Raw genomic sequence first — 24,138 nt, 5'->3', positions numbered from 1 at the left:
GTTTTTGTCATAATTGTATAAAGTCCACTGATAACTAATAGATCTTGTTGGTCCTGTCGAATTGGAGATATTAAACAACCTCATGGCAATATTTTCAATAACATGTACTGTCTGAAGTTTTGGATTTAACATGGTCATGTTCGGACGAGATTTACGTCAGGTGCCAGTTAAATTGCGACCCAGCTGTAATTAGGTCAAGGATAGCCATTAGTTAGACTTTGAGTTAATCCTCGAGCTGCCTAGACTTTGTATTAACTTTTCAGGTAGATTTTCAGTTAATGTTTCAGTTTCAGACAGACTTCAGCTCAATTTTAAATTCAGTTTCAATGAAAATTTTGAATCGAGCTGCGAATTAAAACCTTCACAAAACAAACGTGTTCCACGATGTAGAATTTCTACAATTTCCAAAACCCCAGTTACAATTTTTCATTTTCGGACAGCGTTTCATGAAACAAAATTGTTTTCGAAGCCTTGTAACTTCAAATAACCGAACAAGACACGCTCGTAAATGGTAACAAAAAAGGATTATGTTCCGTTGAAATTCCAAATCGGTAAACAATATTAAAATATACGGCAAATCGTGAAAATACGCGGCCGTGTAAAACTCGAATTTTCCCGTCGGTCCCGTATAAAATTTCGCTACTCTGTTTGTTTTGAAAATAGAATTGAAAATTGTTTATAGCTCGAGCATCTGCATCCGTGTGGTCTCCCCCAATCGGTATATATATGTACGTAATACATATACATATGCGACGTTCATTCTCCGATGTAATCGCATTAGATCGATTCTCCTCGAAGTTCAACCATTGTAGCTAACATCGTTCAAACACCAATCATGAGTTTCTATTTTCCATTTTATGAGAGCCCGTTCGGCGCTCCACAATGCCGCGATGTTTCTTTTCATGCTTTTCGTTCCCCGCACTCCAAGAGAAATGTACATTATTCGTTCAGCGATCCAACCAGACGAAGAAATACCGTTCCGCGAGTTTCTCCCGGTGAGTTTCCTTAACCTACCATAGATATTCTGGTGCGTGTCTACGCACACCATAAATGAGGAAAAATGCTGGCCCCGTCGTCCTCTTTAATGGCATTTCTTATTTCGCCGGCCATTACGCCACCCTGTCAAACGGAATCATTCCCACAAATCCCATTCTCGCCGAAGCATTCCCACAAAACTTTGCGTATAAAATTTCTGTGCAAACTGCAATCTTCAATTGGCAGCGAAATCACAAAAATCAAATTTTGTGCAATTTATCTCTCCAATTTCTCAGCGCCCATTATTCAAAATGTTAATTTCCAAATATGTGATCTTCACTCGATAAATGACCGAATAAATTCTTCGCATAAAGAAATTAGTTTGGAAATAGAAGTCGGTGGAAGAAGTCCAAGTAAAACAGAAACGGAATTTTCGCAGTACTAAATTCCGGGGGTGTGCGATAAATCGCATGAGAACCACAGTCTAGCGGGGCGGGGCGGGGAGGGGAGGGTCTGCGAAAGCAAGCATCCCGAGGGCAATTGATTTTCGAGTAACTCTCTTCCTTAATCCCCGGTAAAAAATACGATTGCAAATTTCCTGACAGAGGAATATAACCCTGTATATTAGTCTTCGTTGGATTGAAAAGTTTCGTAATCCGGGAAGTTCGAAAATTTGTCTTTGTATTCGGCACGAAATCGCCGCAATCCTCTTTTGTGCTTCGTTCCCTCGGCTACGTGCAGCGGATTCGGTTCGAGCGGGACAGTATTTTTCTTTTCTCCCGACCCTGGGCTCGGCGTCGCCTTCGTTTTATGTACGTATTTCACTGGATGGGGTCGGACCCGACACTATACGTTCAATGCGAACTGACGAACACCACCAGGAATTACTTTCGTTTCATCTCTGGTTTCCTCCGAGCCTTCTTCTTTTTTCTTTTCAAATTCAATGTCTCGCCAATTGTTCCTCCTCCATTTCTTTTCGTTGCCAGCCCCCGTCCGTCTTCGAGTCGTCGACGAGAGCCTCCTCGAGCTTGCCTCCGAATCGAGCTTTAATCCAATAATCGACCATTGTTGTCGACTATTGCCAGAAGCGATCGACCATTCGAACGCACAACGCGTTCAAACATTGTTTTACATATTTTCCGATACACTTCCGTGAGATCTACAATGGATCCGGAAATTATTTTCTGTTGTACTCGACACTATTAGACTGTATTAATTTATTATTACCGACGTTATGCATAAAAATTGTTTGGATTCAGAGATAATTCTGGTTCAGCGTGATACATTAAGATCCGTTTTGTACGTTTATTCAGATTCTGCGCGAGCCACGAAGATAAACAGAAAACTTTCCTGTGTACCTTGAAGGCACACACGATCATAATTACATCGTAGTTTATACTTATGCAGCGCTGCATACTGCGCATATTAACCCTCGTATGTTTGCACAAACATGGTCGGAATGAGCAGTAATCACGAGCGAATACGTCTGTTTGATACGATGCTTACTTAAGTTCATAACGTCTCCCTTGCAAAACAAGAATTTCTGAAAATATGAAATATACGGGATTACCTTTTCTCTGTTTTAAATTATTTGATAAACAAGATTTTGTTTAAATACGTGTCTCAAGTATATACAGAAGAAAATGCTCGGGAAAATGAAAATCGATCGACATGGAAGTTGCAAAATGTAATTTCCTGTTCAAGGACACCGAGATCACTGTGATCACTATGCAATCTACCGTTCACCGAACTTTTTTCACCGGAGACAACAGGTACAGAGGTTACTCTGTTTCTTTTCGAAGCGCTCTCTTGGTCGCGGGGATACTCAGAAATGTCGTTCCTTTGTCGAAGTGAGTATTCCATTTGGCCTGTGTCCATAAAATTTCTTGGTCGGTTACTTGGAAAGTCGTTCTCAAGAAAGCATATGCCGAGAATCGAGTAAACGATGTGGACGACTTTATCCGATCAGCGAAAAAGTCCTTGGCCTGTTTCCTGTTTTTATTGAAATCCTTTTAACCTCGGATACCCCGACGAGACGGGACTTAAGTACCTAACTCTGTATGTACTGCGGACCAAAGTCGTAAAGAATTGTGTTTCCTCGTTCAGCCCCCTTCGCCGCACACACGCCGAATCCTTTTAAACTTGGCCGGCGGTATCCTGACCTGATAGTTTCAACTTCGAAATAGCGAAAGGTGCACGCCGTGATCGAGTAACGAACAATTAACCCTTTGAGGACGAATGTCGACATACTCGCGACACCAGGACCACGCATCCCGAAGGTGTATACATTCTGTACGCAACATACAATTGAATCACGTACATAACAATTAATGCCCGCGACTATAAAAATTTTGCTTTACGTTGCAGCTGTAAAAATGTTGCCAGTATCCATAAAAATTGAATTTTGTATAAAAATCTTCGGCCTAGTTCCAATCTTATTGAAGAGCTAAAATATTATAGTGTGGGTGCTTAGTCAAAAAAATTGGTGGTAATATGTTTGTCAGCATATAATTAATCAGGGGATCAATGTGAATTCCTTTCGCAATTCACGTTACAGTCTGCAACAGGAATGATTCAATGACGGTGGATTTATAATTGTAGTTAATTGCCCGCCATTTCGATGGAGTACTATCTAGGGAATATCGTGAATCGGTTTCAAAAAACAAAAACCGCCGCACCCGGAATTTGTTTCGAATGATTCGTTAAAAGCTTTTTAATTCATTATGGAGTCTCTGGACACACGTAAGCTGAACGCGGAAAATTGTCGATTATTAATGTAAACGAGCTTTTTCTCCCTTCATCGCGCTCCATTACACGCGAAAAGGACGTAATAATTGGTCTTCGAGACTGTAACCGTAAATTCTGTATGATGTTTAATTCGTGCTCGCGGACCAGAAAGATCTCGTTATTTCAGTTCTATCTTCTCGGGAGAAAAAAAAAGAAGAAAAAAATAGAAGAGCAGAAAGAAAATACATAAAAGGGAAATAGAACTTTGTTGCGTAGCCCGGAAATGCTGTCTCGCGCTCTCTTCTTTTTCAGAAGGATGTTTTATGTAACGTTCAAATGTAATTACTGTTGTCGTTCAAATTTCGCTCGAAGTTCCTTACTCTTTCAAGTATTTAGCGAAGAATTTTCTTTGAGCGGCAGCCTGGTAAAAGGTTTCGTTAAACGACGACAAAAAAAAAGAAGAAAAAGAAGAGCAGGTTAGTTAATTGAATGGCAAACGTAGATCCTACCTGCTTTGGCACAATTAGCATAATTGCCAGCGCGACGTTTATCAAATTGAGCGAGTCCTTAACACTGATGAAGCTCATGCCGACGTTTGCTGCAATTGAAACATGTTATGAATATAAAGCAGTGTATAAATCTGTGAACAACTTGTTATGTTGTTCGTGAAATTATCTTGGGCGGTGTTATTGCAAACCTGGGTATAAATAATAGCTAAGAATAATAAGAAATCATTCACAATTTGATGCGAAACAAGTTTCCAGAAACTTGCCGAATTGTAGAAAATTATTCCTGTTTGAAAAATATTTTTATTACGATTCAATTGTTATGAACCACTTTACACAAGTAATTGTAATAATTCATTTATGATAGGAGTATTTATCAAACTCATTTCCAGACATTTCAAGTAGTACAATGTTAAATACAAAGAGAGATAATCGAACCTTTTCATAAAAATTCACAGTCTAACAATTTGTACGTTTCTAAATTTGCTCCATAATTACCGTAGACAATCATGTAAGAAATAAAATGATCCAGCGTAGACACACAGACAGACTCACTTATAAACAACGTGAGTTTCTCTTCTCTTTTTCATTGAAGATAGGAACTTTGAAATTCGTGTGTCTTAAAGAAGAAGTAAAAATCTTTCTTTATTTTTTTTTTTTGTAACGGTGAGCTTCTCGTTTCTCTTTACACCATTAGTGAAACCAGCAGTTGCTCGTCCTAAAGATACCCTCGCGCGAACGTGATTGAGGTCTTCCATCGATTGCGAATAGTTTGACGGTCGATCAGGGAGGAAGAGAGTAACGTTCCATGATCGAGTGCAATTTAATTCTGTTTGCGCGAAGTAATACGCGTCGAGTTACACCTTCTGCCAGTATTTCCTCGACACCGAATCAGCCTTCCAGCCCCGTCCGCTATTATATAATGGCGGCGAGGGCGAACTTCCCGTTTGTATAGCTGTCAGAAATGATTTCGTTCGAACCGATGAAAATACTCCTCTCCTGCAGTTAATATCATCTTTCATGGTATCGAGTTATTGATGAACGAGTAAGTTTAGCCGCCCTGAAAACTGCGAGGCTCCCATCGAACGCACTAACAATTCTTTCAGACAGACACGTCGCGAACAATTAGGTTAGGCTTCGATGTAGAACATTAGTGAAAATTCAACACGTCCAAATTGACTAGATTTTTGATTCATTGAAACGACTGGAGTTTGCGATTAAATTTTTAAGTAGAGTGAAGAAAATTGTGTGTCTAAATATTCACTAGGATCAATATACACACGATACTGATGGTTCACACTGTTATTAATTTATTTTAAAATGGTTGTAACATTTTTTAAGTAATTCAAAAGATTCGAAAGACATTTGTATCTGTTTTCTGGTGAACAAATAATTCAGTTTTGTAGACAGCAATGCCCAAAAATTCATAAATATTGTTCAAACATATATGAATAAGTTAGCCAAGTTTCGTGATAAAATATTATTTAGTTTATCAGAGAAAATTGTTTGAAAACGCCTTGCACACAGATGGAAGAATAGAAATAAAAATTGCGAGGAATTTCGGTCACGAACCTGTTTCCCGGCGAATAACTAGCACAGTTTCGAAGGCATCGATGTGCATAAATTAACGAATATACTCCAAACGTATATAAACAAGTTAGCCGAGTTTGGTAAAAAAAAAGTGTTACTCAGTTAACTAGAAAAAAATGTTGAAAGTACAGCTTGCTCAGGAGGAATGAGAATCTTTTGAAGGAGTTACGAAACATTGTTTCACAGACCGTAGCTCAGAAACGGGACAAGAGTCGCGTTTCAGCGTAGCTTCGCGAATAGAATAGAAAAATTCGCGACGGTGTACACCGCGAATTCTTTCCGTCGAACAGCGACGACGGGGCACGGTGAATATTCCGGCAAATAAAAAGAAGCACCGCGAGCGCGAAAGAAAAATAATTACAGTTACTCGTCCGGCTTACTCTCGAGAGAAAGAAAACCACCTTTTCGATGTTGCCTTTCTATTCCCGTCCCCCTTGTATTCCTTTTGTCCACTTAATTACTCCTGCGTGCAACAACGAATTCCGTGCAAATTCAGCGGGGCATCCGCGAAATAAGAGGCTTTCAAGGGATAACAGGAAACAGGTTAAGTACTTCGAGGGTTTTTTCTCTCTCCCACGTTGCCTCGGCGAGTCAAATCTGGGAAACCTATTTCGAATTTTTTCTCCTTTTTTTTTTCATTTGATAGCTGCAACTCGAAAAAAACATGCCCCCATCCCCACCCCCTGGTAAAACCGTGTCACTTGCTAAGAACGCGTAGAGAATCGCGAAAAGCGAAAACCTTTGATATGTGGATCACGAAATAAACAAGAGTTGCAAGATTAATTGGTGAAAATACACGAAACTAAAATTCTAAAATTCGTTAAAACATTTATGCAACTAGTTCATTTAGGTTTTGTGTGATCCAGCAAATATCTACACTCCATTTACAAAATTAAAATTCCTTAGAAGAAGGAAGTATTCTCCAATGGCTATTGTATATCGTCAACAATGGAGTAGAATTTGATTTCGGCTCAAGGGAAATTAATAACGTAGATTACAAGGGGTTGAAATCCCACAGAATTTGAAGGCCGCGAAAAAATAATTTCTTACAGTTAGAACTTGGCATTCTCGCCGGTGTGCCATCGCAGCGTCACCCCTTTCTTTCTGGTAACCTAACGGGGGGTAGCGGGGGAGGGGGGAGGGGCCTAGTGAGTTGCTCGGCGTATCTCTGTTATCGAAGTAAATCCACGTAGTCCTTTTCCCGGGTTCGAACGGTGACGCTGCTCCTCGAAATAAGGAAGGACCAAAAGGAAGCGCTTATACCTCGAGAGGTATTCTCTTCGAGGGCTCTTCACACTCGCCGGGGTTATATCTATATAGAACCTAGAGGAGAGGGTGGCGCGGGGGGCAGTCGAGTCTCTCTTGGTCCAAAAGGGATTTGCGACAACTTCGGGACAGAAAGGGCGGGGAAGAGGGTGGTAGGGGAGGGGGTGAAAGGGGATTCGGAAGAGTCGTTGCCGATGCAGCGAGCAACGGGGAAGCTTCGTCGTTTTCTTCAGTCTTCCGCTTGTAAAGAGGGCTTGCTTTCCCACCTCGATATCGTCGATACCCTCTTTGTTCCCGGGGCTTCCTTCTCGTCCGCCTCGCATTAAGGATGCCCCGAGCCCGTGAAATGAAAGAAAATAGAGCGGGGCAAACGGCCTTCGTTGCCCACTTCCACCCCCGCGCGCAGCCAGAGACTCCTTTTGCTACGTCGGCCTGCAACCGGGGAAATTAATGGAGAGTTGATAATTGCTGAGAATTTAATCTCGGACTTTGACGGCTCTCTCTCTTTCTCTCCCCTTCCCCGTATTCGCTCTCTCTATCTTTCTCTCGCGAGAAAGGGGAAATACCCGCGCGGAAAATTCGACGCTCGCTTTCTAGGCAGCTCCGCGAACCGTTTCTCTTTCTCGAAAGAATCCCATCGACCGCTGACTTGGACATTTTATCCTGTGAATGCTGGGATTTGGGAGATTTCAGGATAAAATATACGATACGCTCAAAAGAGTTCCGAGACCGGTGTAATAAAGAATTGGATACTTTCGAATAGCCCCCCGTCACCCCTAGCTTTTGGCACCTGTTATACAGTATTCTGTTCGACTCTCTTCTTTTCTATAATACGTCTTCTTGACGGAAATTACAAGTTACCGGTATAGTCGCAGAAAACTTTCTTAATTGAGTGCGTTTTGAAAATATCTCGGTAACTTGTAATTTCCGTCGAAAACGGAAGTCATCCTCGTATTCAGCACGCTGAGATGAATAAAATGACGTATGATGGGTACCAACAGCTTGGGGTTGCAATTGCGAAGTTCAGTCACGGGGTGTAGACGCATGAAATTTCTTACGACGTTTTGAGAAATAAACTTTAATTATTTTAGGTGTGATAGTAGTAATACAAATTACTTTTAATCTTAATGAGGATGCACGCCATTCGGCTATACAGACGGAAGTGTAGTTACAACTTTTAGGTGAGGAGACAGAACATGCTTCTTCTACCAAGAATGTTGGTAGAGGGGGGGAATCGATCCCGCATCGATCGCGACAGGTTCGCACGATTTATTATGAGCGCGAGATTCAAAATCATTCGAATTTCAACACGACGCAATACTAAAGAACAAATGAACATCGTGAAACAAGAAAATTGTGGGCCACTGAGAGAGGTTAAGATTACATGGTATCGCCGGAACTTCATAGAAGGGGCTAGTGGGTAAAAAAATTCTGTACATACCGTGTACAAAAAGGCCGTGTATCTAATCGCCGTGCGATTAGTCGAAACCCGAGGTCCCCTTCGTTTGTTTTGCGACTCGTTCCTAAGGAGGTTAGAATCTTAAGGGCGGAGAAGCTATATCTTGGTCATACCTTCATAATTTCTTTCTTCCTATCTCCTCCCCTAGAACTCAACCCCTTCTGCTCTCGAGCCCGCAGAGAAACGTTTCTGACGCAGCTGGAGGGACGAGGATAAAAATGACAGAGACAAAGACTGTATTGAAGACGTCGAAGCGAGAAAAAAAAAAGAAGCTTCGTTGTTGGAAAGGAAACAAAGGAACGTGGATTTCTCGGTTCCACTTTCTTTCTCTTTTCTCCTTTTTTTTCCTTTAATGGTTACGTCCCTCGCAGTATTGTGCTAAAAATATATTTCTGAAGCGGAATCAAAATGCTTGATACGTGCGGAATCGTTCCGAATAATTGCCAGCGAGTAAACATTTAATAACTATCGATCACTCGTGAAACCGTTCGCTATAACTTCAATATTCTTGCACATACACGGTGAATACAAAATTTAACATTTTAAATTGAAATAAAACTCTGCTTCGTTCTCGTTTCGTTAAATCAGTCTATTGACGTGGAAATTCGTGCAAACTCAAGTGAATATCAGGAAAATCTAATTACCGTTCATTAACATTCGAATAATCACCATATTGGAATATTCATGAGCCGTCGCGGATTCTGCTCTCAAAACATTCTAGCTTTTCGTGACTTATTTCTACGGTTTGGTCGTGCGGTAAAATAAACAATTCATTGAAGAGTAATTGCAAGAGTTTGTTCATCGAAATATTTGCTATTATTGGTAAGCAACTTCGTGCTATTTTTATAGTATCATGAGCACGCAATTTGTAAATGAGCTTCAATTTGAGAAAAATTATTCCCACACTGTGGGAATCGATGAAGCCACATAGAAGTTTCTTTCCTTTTCCTCGCGCACTCTTTTACATCTTACAGCAATAACAATATTTTCAATCAGAAAAAACAATTACCGCAGTCTTAGAGCCGGGCAGCACCACGAAGGAGCAAACAGAAAATTCAGGAACGATCGTAAACCGCGACAATTAATTACCGGACCGTATTTCCCACTGGCCAGTGTTATTCGAGTCACGAAATAAATCAGAGGCCTTTATCTGGGAATCCTTTCAAAGTATCCCACCCCCATTCATTTTTCACCCTTTAGCTGAGGGAATACAGCTCACAAGTGGGTCGATCGATTCCCTGGAGCGGTCTCGGTGTCCCGTGGGACCGCTGGTACGACGAATCAGAGAGGAGATACGTTAAAAGTTGAACAAATTAGCTTTTACAAATTAAACCCCTGTCTCCTTCCACCATTTCTCTCTCTCTCTCTCTCCTCCTTCTCTCTGTTCATTCTATTCGACCCCGAAGTTCGTCCTGGGATGGAATTTAAGGGAATTCGTTCGTATATCGATGGACTATAAAACTTGGCCCGATAGAGGAGCCCCACAACTGCTGGAAAATTTACTGGAAACGATGTCCTCTGGCCTGCACTACAGCTACTTCTTAGCGGGATCCAGAGGAGAATCCCTTCCTGCCCGAGAAGATACGGACGTGGACAATGTTCGAGACCTCGTTAAAGTTTCAGAATAGCAGGAGAGAGGGTCGCCGTCGGTTGCACGGGCGCACGAAGTTTCCACGGGGAAACCGGAATACGTTAATGCGATGGGTTTCATCTGTGCTGTTCGCTCAGAAGCCTGCGCCTATTTTTTTAATACGCTTCCTTTATGTACACGACCCGGTAATTACCGGCGAAATCCCGTTCCACGTCCGGTTTCCAATAACCTGATCAAATATTGCCTTCCTGCGAGCTGTGGATACCTTTTTTTCCCCCGGCAACCGATCTCCGACGGATCCCTTCTCGCAAAATTGAAACCCTGCACTGTCCGTCTGCACCATATTAACTCTTTCGATCTGACCTTCTTCCTGTTTCTTTTTTTTTTTTTGGATTTTCATCCGTTTTACTTTAGAAATTAATATTACCTGAAAGATACAATTTTTTAATTAAAGTAACCGAATAAGGAGGTCAAAAGTGGCCCCAAACCGAATTGAATTTGCAATAGGCCATTCGATAGCTTATCCAAGGAAATATTTTATGCCAATTTTCAACCCTATATGTCGACATGGGAGGTAGTAATAGGGTGACAGAGAAAATCAGGTTTTCCCGTAATTTCTCTTATCCTCTTCAATTGAAAATTCTGATAAAAATCAGGCACATTTTAGCTTTTAGAATGCACGTCCATGAATTTTTTCAAAATTTTAGCTTCGAATCCGAATTTTAAAAAATAAAAAAGCTTTTGAAATGCCAATTTCTTGTAGAAGTTATGAGATTCTATGTTTATAGTTTTTAGTATCCCGTTATGGTTGTTAACATATAATTTTTTGCAGATTTTTCAAAGTGGGGGAACACAGTTAAAAAAATCAAAAACCGCTATTTTGTACCTTTTCCATGCCCGTACAAGCTCCATCTTCATATTATTTTTTTATGCTATTGGTATGTGTAGTAATAACAAAATTATAATACAGATGTTCAGCGACTTCCTCGAATAAGGTCCGAAGAGTTCACGGCGTCTAAAGTTTGCATGTACGTTGCATGAACTTTCTGACATCATGGTTGTCCTGTCAATTCTACAGTGACGTTACACAGAAGCGACTACTATCAATATTGGAATGACCCGAAAAAGTGTTCTCCAGTTTCCTCCTCGACTCCGTCATCGTGACGATATTCCGGGCAAATATTTGTTCAGCGGAATCGGAGCCTCCGGTTAATTTCTGCGTCGAAACGACGGGGATCGAACGAACCAACGACGAAAGTGATACAAATCGACGACTCACGCTAACTTATGTACAGTCGCTCTAAACCGTATTTGAACACTGAATTTCCGATGTACGAAAAATTAATCCGCACACGATTTTTTTTTTCTTCGTTGTACAATTTTTCTTTTTAGTTGTTTTGTATAAAATAAATGATGGACAAGTTCGGTCACATAGTGGCTTCGTGGCGTGTTTTATATGATTGGAACGTTAGTAGTACACGTTGCATTCAAAATCTAGTGGAATCATAAAAAAAAAATCGGATTTCCAGTTTTAGAGAATTGTTGTAAAGGGTCAGCTTCAGTTTTCAAGTGTATGGCAGATTCGATCACGGAAAAAATTTTAATTTCCCCTGAATATCCGCAGGCTAATTGCCAGACATCTAGTGGATTGACGGCAGTACTAATGAACAATAGATCTCGGGGTCCCGATCGAAGACAGTTCGAGCCAGACGCGAGGCGTGTTAATGGCGTCGTTTCCGTCGCGAGACTGTCGGATTAATGCAATTATAGGGAGGGGGATCATCGTATCAGAGACACTCCTTAAGGGTGATAAAGGCCACCCCTCTTATTCGTCGGTTAGACCGCATCGCATCGCCAACTTGTTGCACTTTCTCGGCTCTTTCTCTTTCCGTTCTTTATCCGGTGTCCCGTCGGCTGTTTCGGGATGTCGTGAAAATGCCGCGCACCGCGATAGCAGTTAACGCGGCTACGGTTGATGAATGGTTACGACCACCCTTACACTTTTATTCCGTGGCCATTATGAGACGCGTGCCGGCAGGAACCGAGGCCATTTAAATGTCTTCCCCGGACTTCTGGCTACGGAAATGCGGATTGGGGATTTCTATCCTTCTGCCTCTTCCCACGAAACCGTTCCTGAGAACTGTTCCCGATATCCCTTGCCGTTTCACAAATTTTACAAACCTCTTCCTCTTCTCAACCTCTCAACCCCCATATACTTTGCCTAACTCCCACTCACTAGCATCCAATTGTTTTGACAATTTTCTGTACCTTCTTATTGGCAAACATATCACTTCTAATTTTAATTGGATATTCAATTTGTCTCGAAAATTTTCTGTATCTTCTCGTCGACAAATATACAAATTCTAATTTTAATTGGGTACCAAACTTCCATTTTCAATGTATCTCCAAAATTTTCTGTACCTTCTGGTTGACAAATGCAGAAATTGTACTTTCAGCTGACTACCCAGGTACCGTTCTTCAATTTCAATTCAAAATTTTCTGTAACTTCTTACTGACAAATATGTATATTCCTCTTTTAGCGGACTATTCAAGTGCTGAGTATATGTAACAATAAAAATGTTATAGAACGAAGAAAATAACACGGTTGAGCATGGTAGATTTTCACATAATTTCGAAATGATCCCTCCACATTTCGACGAAGCAGAATCTATATGCTAAAAAAATATCGAGTTGCATCGCGCATTCCCCTGAAAACCATGTTCATCTCGAATTCATCGTTAGCCGGTGAAGCATCAGTGCTGTGGGAGCCGGAATCAAAATTCTCCTCACGAATTTTGCCTCATTTACGATCCCTCTCGTTACAACGACCGGCTCGTTGAAAATTCATGCGCCAACTTGTTGCACGTGCCGCATTATTTTCTTTTTTCTTTTTCTTCTTTCTTTTCGCGCGAGCACCGTGGAACGTCGGGACGTCAACTTTTTCCGCTTTTTTCCTCGTCGAGGGACACGGGATCAGGCGTGTGGGCATGATTTTCTTGGGACACGCGAAGTCCCCGGCCTGCGAAGTGTACGTTCCGCCCCCTCGTCGATGGCATTACACAGGATATCGAGCAAATGGGGTGGAGAGAAGTCTTTAGGCGAGGAAACGGCCGTAAGGCTGTCACGCCGGGGATAAGCTTAGATGTGCCTCGCAGATAGGACGTGGAACGTGCTCGTCGTTGTACGGGATTTCCGGAGTCGAGCAGATCCTCCGTATAGATAGCGACATAATTGGGTCGACATAATTTTCTGCGTTCGACGAGGCCGCCTGCGAGCTTTCCCCGAGCTTAGACTCCGCGCCCGTGACGTCGTTCTTACGGCTTTCGAATTCTTTGTCGACGAACTATAGACTGTCGTCGTTCTAGTACACTGAAGTCTCGATGTATGTCCACAACACGGGTCTTGCCAGCGTCGTGACATGTACAGAGAAATCACTGTACAGTGTATCCAATTTCGGATTAGTGACACACACGCACATAGAATGGAGATTGTAGGATGATTAAATGTTTTTGATTTTTCTGTGATAGGAACGGACACATGCTGACCCATCGGAACAAGAAGCCGTACGAGTGCAAAGCGGAAGGATGTGGAAAGTCGTATTGCGACGCGAGGAGCCTGAGGAGGCACACGGAAAATCATCATGCTGGTAGCAAGGTGATCGAGAGCGTCAGTCCTAGCAGCCCTACGACAGGTCCTCACACACCTAACACACCAGGAAGCAATCCAAGCACACCTAGCACGCCGGGTGCAACGTCGACGTCGAACGGCCACGGACATCCGGCCTTGAAGCAACTGCTTGCCACAGAACCTACGCAGACGCAACAACAAAAGGTGGGTTCATCTTATCCATCGACATAGTGAACGTTTCTCCAACCCTTTGTCGCGTAAACTAAGCTCCTGCCTCTAATCTAATCGCGTACAAAATTAAATGTTTCCAGGTCGTTCGTTTTAATTTATAATTTAACAATGTTCGAAGTGACCCACAGAACCACAGCAATTTATTCAATGAAATAGGAAGTTAAAAAATCTAAACTTATTACTGGACTGCGGATTTTTATGCATTTATGACAAAAATGAGTGGGTAACATTTGACTAAGTAGAAAGATTCAAAAATCTATGTACATTAATGCTATTTCTAAAAACAAATTTTCATACGGCTCCTATTCTTTGCAACTGATGCAGACAATTCTCATTTTCATTAAAATCCGCAGCCTACTTATTACAATTCGTATGTGAATATTATCACAAGAAAATCTTACCTAATGCTCAGTTGATCAAATTTTACTCAGATTCGTTTAACTTTTGTGATATTCTGGGCGGTACGGCGATCAACGCTGTTCCAGTAGAGTAGAAATCAAGTCCATATAGTAAACGCATAAAAATAAATGATAAACGCGAGAAGAGGCCAGGTGTGGTTGGAATTGCGGCACATTAAGAAACGGACAGGGGTGGTCTCGTGTTCGTGGACGTCAGTGCGAAATTCGCCGGGGCAATTTGATCCGAAAGCTTGGCCCCGCGTCACTCGATATATCGCGGCGCCGTTTTCTCGAAATTGGTCCGATATTGGTTTCGTCTGAGATAGGTTTAAAGGCTTACAGACTGCCGGATGAGTCGGTCAACGCTGGATCCGAAGGATCCACCGGCGTAAGAGGATTACGCGGATCTTCACCGATCGTCAAGCATGTTACGCGACCTTTAACTGCGCCCCTTATTAATTTTTCTACGCCATCTTGCGCGACCCTCAATTTGTCCGTGAACGCCCCCCCAACCCCCCCCCGTTCGGCACCGGCTCGATAACAGGATCCCGGGAATTATACTTGCCGCAGGAACGTCTAGGATTACGGTTATTGTCAGTAATTCTTTAATAACTTCGTTGCTCCCGGGTCTCCCAAATTGATCCCCTTGTATCGGGTAATTATTGGGAAGCTGCAGTCCCGTGTCGAATATTGGGGAATCGTCCTTTGTTAATGCAACAGGTTAAGAAGTCCTTGTGCTCGAGATCAATGTTCATTGCGAGATATTGCTGTAAGACAGTGTACGAGACGATTCACCTATAGCTAGCCACCTAAGTGCCCTGTATAAAATATTTTGTGTGTAATTAGAATGGTATCCACGAACGACTCGTTAATCTTGTAAATTGTTTATGTGTTACATAAATGCCACTGCACAATTCCACCATAAATTGTTCTTTTATAAATGGGCTAAAATTTATAAAAATTTATAAATAGGCTATCATGTCTAAGAAAACGTAGTAACTATTTTATAAAGTTCTTGGTTCGTAAATAGCCATTTTACGAATTATTTCTTAATTTTAGAGATCGCGCCAGAAGTTTAAAGCATGTCAAAGGAACAGTGGACCTCTGTTAACAACAATTTCAATGATATATTCGAATTAGGTCACCGCGGTAACCTCTTCTTTTGTCATCCATGTGCTATACAAGTGGTACTTGCACTGTCTAATGGAAGACACTTAACAATATCTCCCGCTGTTGTCGGGATTTCAACAAAGTCTGAGCACTGCAACGGTTGGCTGATTATGTGCTACCCGAATCTACTGTGGGTTGTCTACGCCTGTAGGTATGCTACTGTAAACGATGGTTGACTAATACGGCTGTTTCTACTGCGTTAATAATGGTCCATTGTGTCAACAGTCGGTTTACAGAAGATACTGCGTTATTACATTCTTGATAATTATGAGAGATAATTGTTTGCCGTGCATATGAAGTGGTTCCACGGAAATAATGGCGAGCCTCCGCAGAATGTTATTGTTGAACTGTTCCATTAACATGATTAAATCCCTCTTGCTCCCATTCTCTCCATTGTTCAGTTGTATTAAGAGTCTCTATCAATTAGAACATCTTAAACTCGAATCACTCTTTTCCAATATTAAAGGAATCATTCTCGTTATAAAGTACATTAATTTTTAGCGATTTCGTGCAGTAGCAATTTTCTAGAAATTTCTTTTACGTAAAAAGCGAAACTAATCCACTTAATTCCTAAAAAAATTTTACTCGTGTACAATTCAATTATAAAGAAATTCATCTGTTTCCAAAATTGCCCGAATATTAATATTAACAAAATTCACAATTATGGGATTAATAACATGATCAATTATCAAAAATTTCAAAAGGAGATTCCGATACAACCAGTTCAATACAATTGGTTTTCACATTCAGACCAAGTTGACATACCAGGTCCATAAAATAAATGAGCGAATAAACTCAGAAAAATATTTCCATATGCACCGAGGATAGACCTACATATTCCACGAAACCGAATTTCCATATCACCAATAATGTTCTATAAAAAAATTCCTGAAAATCACCTACTCGTACAGCTACCACGCAATCCTCCCTTAACAAAGCCACGACTCCCTGAAACCTCTGCCAGACAAAAAGATAGTAACTCGCCGAAGACCAGCACGTCACTAACATCGTTGTCAATCATGAATCCGCTGCGCAGTGTTAGGTATCGGCTGGTTATTGGCTGCGAGCGTTGGCAATGAATGGTGGCAGGGGCGGGCATTGTCGGGCGATAAAAGGGCGCGAGAGAAAACGAACAGCCCTCGCCGAGAATCGAAGATCCGATGGGGGTAGATAGACGAACGGGGCGGGAGGGGGGTGGGGGTACGGGTCCACCCTTGTTCATCTTACCGAGGATTCTCTGTGCCCTCCCGCACCCCCAGTACCCGGTGGAAATTAGTTCTCGGCCGTGGAGCACGGAATTATTGCTGCTTTCAAAGTCGCTCGAGCTCGGGCTCGCCGCGCTTACATCTGGGGTTCCAGGTCGAGGAGAAAATACAAAGAAAAGAAGGGGATGGGGGTGGGGGAGGGGGGTGGGAAACCGTGTACGGACCCGTATGGGATGAAGGAGGAAGAAGAATCGCCGCGGGACGAGCGGGACAAGGAAGAAGCGAGGGTAGTTAAACCGAGACTACAAATCTACGATATTGAGTTAGAAGTAAGGCGAACCCTTGAAGCGGGACTAATAAAATTTGATGACCGGGAACTTCGTAATGAGAATGAGACGAGGAGAACGCCGGAACCGAGGGAAGATAGCGAGAACCCGAGGAAGGGCCCTGGGGCCGGGGGTGGAGGCCGCGAGAGCCGACCAACCGACTATGAAAACTTCTCAGACACAATGACTTTGTGATTTATGATATTTCAGCGTGCCCGGCTGCTTGCCCTGCGTGCCGATGATTAGCCTTGCATCGGGTTTGATATTTTTTCAGATTTTGTTGGTTTAGAAACTTTCTCGAAAAGTGTACTAAAATTGTTACGTTTCCAGATTTGAACTTCCGTGATTTATACTTCATCGTTCGTGGGTTCTCCGGTCTGCGTGTTGCTTTTGGCGAGCCTCGAAATAGGTTCAAACAATCTTTTTACATTTTCTTAGTTTCGAAACTTTTTTGTATTAAAAATTAGGAAAATTGCCATACTTGTAGATTTAATCCAGGTTTTAATCCTTTTTACTGGTTTCGGTAATTTTGTTTCATAGCGTACCAGGATTGTTGTATTTGCAGATTTAATCCTTTGCGATTCATATTCTGTCATGCTCGGGTACATTCACCTTTGTGCCCATAATTAGGAAGCACTATGCCCGGATCAAACGTTTCTCTTTCTCTTTTACTGGTTCTGACAATTTTGTATTTTGAATTTATATTTTAAATTTAAATTTATATTATATTTTGAATCGTAAATTTAATTCGGTAATGAGAATTGAATTAAACTCCAAGATATTCTTAAATTAAAGTATAGAATTGCATAGAAATAGTATTTTATATAGCAGGGCACTATAGAATCAATAGAACGGATATTGAATTTTAGATAGAATCAGAAAAATGGATATTCCATAATATTGTAAAAGTGGATTTCGCATAGAATGGATATAAGGTTTTGCATAGAAATATAGCGTACAGTATAGAAAGAGTATTTTGTGTGAAAGCACATGAAGTATACAGCACAGAAATAGTATTTAGTATAGAAGCACAGTATACGATATATAAGCAATATTTACCACAGAAGCAAGACCATTCAGTAATATTTAGTACAGAAATTTTTAACTAGCAATTAATTTCGAATCCCAAAGAATTCCTAACACAGCCGCTCGTTCACCATTATGTTTATTAACGCTAAAATTCTGGAACTGCGTCCATTGAATAGCCTCGAAAAACCACATCTTCCGTGTCGCTTATTTCACGCGCAATAACAGCCACCACGCGAAATTAGTCCCATTTCGCATTCTCGCGAGAGCGTCACGGGAGACTTTTAATAAGGATGGTTTAATGTTTTTACGTTGCCAGATTCACGGGGGCGCGTAAAGTGACCTTTTTCTTCGCATCCGGCCGCGTTCGCGTTTAAAGAGATACTTCTGCCAGTATTTTTCTACTTCGCGCACTGCGCGCCCCGGCATTTATTCCTGCAGTTTTACTTTAAAAAAAAAGAAAGAAACGAAAAAATCAATAATCGTCGGAAATACGCGGCTTCGAAATGTGTAACGAGTTGAAAATGGTCGAATTATGAACTCTCTGGAATTCGAAATTAATACAAAAACAAATAAATAAAACAGTCGAGTTACCAATTCTAAAGACTCTACAAAAAAAAAAAAAAAAATACAAAATCATTGCGCTCGACATTGTATCACAATTTTTACCTGCTGTTAAGAGTACTAAAGTATTGAAAGCCAGAAACTGCACAAGCATTCGCAGTTTGATCAGGCAACACTCTCGACGACACAGAGTATAACTGTAATCACCGGGGGCTTGAGGTTCTCTTCTTTCGTAAAGCCGGCGACGATCGCGTTACAATGACAGAGAATCGTGATTTCCCGGGCTACCCGATATGTGCCCGTGCTCCCTCTCGTTTGAAGACACCGATACAAGATTCGCTCGGTAATTTGAAGTCGCAGGAACAAGAGGATGGCGGCGCGCGAGAGTGTAATATGTGCCACATAGGTGACGAGCGCCCGTCGCGCGAATCCACTCTATGGTGGCGGAAAGGCGAGACACGGGCGAAGGGACCCGAGAGCGAAGTGATTCGACATCAAAAGGCGTCTGCCGGTCGTTCAACCGGGCTCTCTGATTGCACCGTAAAGACGGCGTGTCTCAGAAATCACGGTTATCGCGGCAGAAAATCACTTTCTTGCTCGCGGAACCGTGCACCGGCCGACAGAAGCGCCAAAGGGCAAGGTGAACCATGAACTAACGCCTGTTTCGGAGTACGGGGGTCACTGTCTACCTCGTGGCTGCTTCCGTGACGGTCAACGCCTGATCCCACAATTTTCTTAACACGTTAACTACCACGTCAGTCACATATGACTGACAGGGATTTTTGACTGGGTTTAGATATTTATTTTTCTTGTGAGATGTCCAGATAAACCGAATTTTATTGGAGTCTTTCGAATTCAAAAGGGTGAAGACAGCGCCCCCTAAAGTACATTTTAAATTTCTAGTTGTGGTTTCATTAATTAAATTACTCTGATTTTGTAAGAATTTCTGGGCTTGATATTTGGCACTTACCGTGTTAACGACGACTGTATGTAGCATGACTAGTGTAACATACACCGTTCTGCTTCTTTGAAAAATGAACATTCCATTTATTATACCAGCTGATTCTTTCATTGTTACATTGAGCAACGAAATATTTGTTATACGTCCCCCTGTACATTTTTAGAAACATGACATACATTATACTCGACACCCATATGCAGTTGTTATGGAAAAAATGTGAAGAGATTGTGAGTATGCATAAAGTAAAAATGTTAATTAATGTGTGTCCTAGTACTCATGACATAAAAATGTATGAAAGTAACTCAACTGACGCAAATGACATCTAGACTGTGGATATTACAAATTTTCAGGGTTCAGCAAATGCTAATGAAATATTTTTCATCTCATTTTTAATGAAATTAAATCCCCCGTGGGTAGTATGACTTACGATTTCATTTAATTAATGAAGAGGGGATTGGAGAAATCGTAATTAACACATTTAATTAAAGTCCTTTGTCATATGAAAAGTCACCATTAAACTTTATTTAGAATAATAGTGCTATTCCACGTGTGTATAAAATTTATTAGTAAACTGTTAGACCGCCCGGAATTATTCACATCAATTTCCATCGATTGGAGGAATTTTGACTATTTTTTTCGGACAATGCGAAACCAGCCTGAATTTTTAATCTCATTCGTCTGTGATGGTATGGATCGATGATGTCCAAATTCGCGCAAACGTATTGTAATCGCATAAAGCGTTCGAAAATTCTATTCTGCTATGGCGTCGCGTAGGAATTCATTGTTCTTCCCGATGACGTGTGTAGAGATTGCTAGACCGCCCACCGGTGCAAAGAGTGCATCCTCTGTGTTTGATTAGGGCCGGCTCGCGGAATTCGCGCGATTCATACAATTCAAACTAATTACAACGGAAATTTCATTGGCGCGTTGATCTCGACCGTGAAAATATTTTTCATGGGTTTCGCGCGTTTTATCGCGGACCGTGAGCTCTCTCCGGCTTCATTTTAGTCATATTAAATTCGAGGCTCGCAGCTCTTTCAGCGGGGGTAATATTAACAAAGAGTCCTGAAATTTCATATTACACTGCCGCGTTTTCATGGAAAATTCATATTGGGAGTTTTCGAATCGTTACCGCGCGGCATGAAATTGATCTATGGTGGTAACCATGCGAGTACACCATCGATATCGCATAATAGTTATTGGCTGGGTGTCTGTTCACTGGTGAATCTTTTATCTGAATCTCTTTTATCAGCTTCGCATAGCTGTGAACATGACATGCGCGAAATTCGAAAACATGCATTTTCGTAACACTCATAAAAGTGTGAACGTCTACTTTTAAGACAGAGTGATTAAGTAAATCTTTTAATTTTCTGTAGTAATAGTTTACAAGAATAAAAAATTACATACAAATTTTAAGGAAGTAAAATTCATTCTGTAATATTTGCTTCGGAAATGAAAAAAAAATCGAAAATTTCTGTATTAATGATTGGAATCATTTAACACGAAAATGCAGTTAAATCTTCCTCTCGGACAACAATATTCACAAAGACTTAAAATTCCACCGGTGGTTCGCTGAAGAGTCAACACTTCCTTTAACCTTTTTGCAACCGTCATGAAAACAGCCGAAAGTAAAACAGAAACCATGAAAAGAGATCCTCTCCAGACTCTCTACGCAAGCATATTATCATTTCACACTTCCATACTTCTGCAATCATAAATTTCCCCCGTGAGCACGGTTCCATTTCGCCATAATGAAAAAAAGACTGTAATAAAACTTTATAAAGTGTTCTCCTACCACCATGAATTTCTTACAATTAAACTTCCGGCCACCTTGCCGCGCTTCTCGGAAGAATCTCGGCTATTTGTTATTTAAAGAATCTTTTACTCGGGGAATCTCGGTTATTACAAATTGAGAGTTAAATAACAGGATGCAACAAAAACTTTTAATTCTTTTCACCTAGATTCGCTCATAGTTGCACTGTGAGCTCGAATTGAAAGATTTTCTTTTTAACTCGAGGCTCTTAAATCAACAGTGCTATTAAATTGGAGAGATGCGTTCTTAACGCAGAAGAAAATGCAATAACTCAATTAAATTCTGTTTAATATCCATCACTACCGAACTGGCGAATAAAAACGTAGTGGGGTAGTAAATTTTCGTATAGATCCACAAATAGATATATTATTAATACTTACACATTAAATAACGATTAGCATAAACGTGGAGAGGGGTTGCATCGGTCCTAATAGTTCGGTCAAGGGTTAAACGAGTTCGTCAGGCCCTCGAGAAGAGAGAAAAGCATTTTTGTGGCCGAAAAAATTGCTATTTTTATTATTAACGATCTTCCTTGAAAGTGGCGGACATCTAGTAGACAATATAAACTCGATAAAAATGTCGGATGGAATAAATTGTTTTTTATTTCTTCCTTTTTTTTTTTAGCAAGCCAACAGGTAAACTTTAGTTCCGGGCCATTGTGCCCGATCGTTTATCGCGTGCGGGAACATAAACGGAGCGGAACACAGTCGATTTCGATGGCGGATCCCGGTGTATCGATGGTTCCTTGCGTGTCCCGTGGCCCGGCTAATTGATCCTCTAATTACGTTGCACGGGGCACGAAACGCGGGTCCGATTGCGCGTTAATTTCGAGAACCATGAATTCTATGCAGCGATTGACTTCGGTGCCGGAGTATCGGCAGTGTGTCCGCACACTTGCGAGTCTCTCCGTTGAAAGGATACGTGCCGCGCAGGACGGCGCCAGTCCAAACACGGTCGAACGTAATTTGCAAACTTCGAGGCGGTCCGAGCAAACCGAGAGCACACTCCGGGGCTACGACTACGATTTCAATCGAGATTCTAAAGCTAAGAGGCGCGCATACACGGCCGCGGTAACCAGGTACACGCGCGTTCTATCTCGACGCCAAACATCCACGTTTGACCCAGTTTGCCGGGATACGATGTCTCCTCGCTAAGAAGATCATTCCGCGAACGAATCGCTGGAACGTTGATCACCGTATCCGAAACCTTTGCGCACGACTCGCGCAGATCCTTTGGAAATTGTTCGGCACCCGAACGAATTTATTCCCGTTTCAATCCTAATGGTTTCTCCGGTTCGAATACGGTATGTCCACGTCGAAATTCACGCGAGTCGGTAAAGTCGTCAGCGCACTTATCGCCGCGCGCAATGAAACATTTCGGAGCATTGACGGGCGACGCTTTGGCACGATGTTCCGCGGCGGGAAGTCGCTTATAATTCATAAACGGTTCAGCAACATTTTCTCGGCGTTCAGAACAGAGAAATGGAGAGGCGGGAGACGCGGAGAAGTGCATTAAATGATAGCCGCGTCGGTGGAGACGCGAGTTAAAACGACGGAAGGACAAGTGTCCCCAGCCCCGGTCGCAATAGAGGAGGCGACTGCTCGGCGAGTTCTCAAAGTTTCATTAAAATCAGCGAGGCTGGGTTCTCACGGCGCGGCGCGGCGCGGCGGCTCTCCGCGCCGCTTAAAAGTTCGTTCCGCGCCGGGCGTAGACGGTAATTACTATGGCAATCGGCCGTTTCGATCGGTCCACGGGAAAAACGAGGATAGGGATCAGAGGAGGAGGAGGAGGAGGAGAAGCAACGGGGGTGGTTCGAAGGTGAAGAGCTCCTCACGAGGAGGCCATTACGTGGTAATTCCGCTAAGATGGCGGTAAGGAGATACGATATATCCACGGCGAAATCGGAATCGCGGAACCCAGCGACAACTTGGCCGGGGAATCGCTGGGAATTCGATGACGAGCACCGCGCGGCAATTACCACGGATTAATCGACGAAATCGTCCCGGGATTATGCGCCTCAAAGAAGTCGGGGGGGGGGGGGGGGGACGCCTCGTCAAATATCACGATCTCTCGCCCCGAAACCACCAGCCGGCCCTTTGTGCGCGAAACTGGATTTCCCGACGAGCTTCTCCTTCGTTCTCGCAGAATGAGATTGATAATCCCTACCGGATTCCTAATCTGCTGCGACGATGATCCTTAACCTTGAACACTTGTAAGCGAGACCCGGTAAGCGCTCAGACAATTTTTCTGCGAAACCAGAAGCGATTAGCTTAGTAGATGACGTGGAATAAAAGTTTTTTAAAAATTGCATTTGGTCGGGACGGTGGAAAATTCGCGGAAGCTCGTAGAAAATATTATAAGTTGCTTGACACAACTTTTTAAACTGAGTATGTAATGAAAATTTTTCAAACGTTCCATCATTGTCTCGAAGTATACGTTCCACATAATTTCGCGGCCGTAAATATCTCGTTTATGCTTTCTAACAGGAAATACGTCAAACGGTGAAAACATTTGGCAAAGCATTTTGACCAAACGTTTGATAATACAGAAAACTCTATCCAAAGTCCGTGTTTTGAAACACTATGATATCGTTGTTCCGTTCTTTTGTCATTATCAGCCAATTTATTGGAGCGCGCGGCAGAATTTCGTTGCATTGTGTTGAGCAAAAGCTTCGGTCCTACATTCGCGGATACGTTGCCAACG

The 24,138-nt window shown here is 42.0% G+C and overlaps 1 protein-coding gene and 1 long non-coding RNA gene across 9 annotated transcripts in view; both read left to right on the top strand.

The window, feature by feature from the left end:
• LOC143354721 (uncharacterized) overlaps nucleotides 1-24,138 on the top strand; it is a 597,645-nt gene that overhangs the window by 454,989 nt on the left and 118,518 nt on the right. The window lies entirely within an intron of this gene.
• LOC143354718 (uncharacterized) overlaps nucleotides 1-24,138 on the top strand; it is a 575,799-nt gene that overhangs the window by 445,700 nt on the left and 105,961 nt on the right. For all 8 annotated transcript variants that reach the window (XM_076788975.1, XM_076788977.1, XM_076788976.1 and 5 more), the window contains one exon: nucleotides 13,642-13,945. In XM_076788975.1, coding sequence (XP_076645090.1) covers nucleotides 13,642-13,945 — 304 coding nt within the window. The remainder of the gene's footprint in view (nucleotides 1-13,641; nucleotides 13,946-24,138) is intronic.

Source organism: Halictus rubicundus, chromosome 6 (genome assembly GCF_050948215.1).
Source record: "Halictus rubicundus isolate RS-2024b chromosome 6, iyHalRubi1_principal, whole genome shotgun sequence".
In the NCBI taxonomy this organism is placed as follows: domain Eukaryota; kingdom Metazoa; phylum Arthropoda; class Insecta; order Hymenoptera; family Halictidae; genus Halictus; species Halictus rubicundus.
This window is presented reverse-complemented; position numbering and strand designations above follow the sequence as displayed.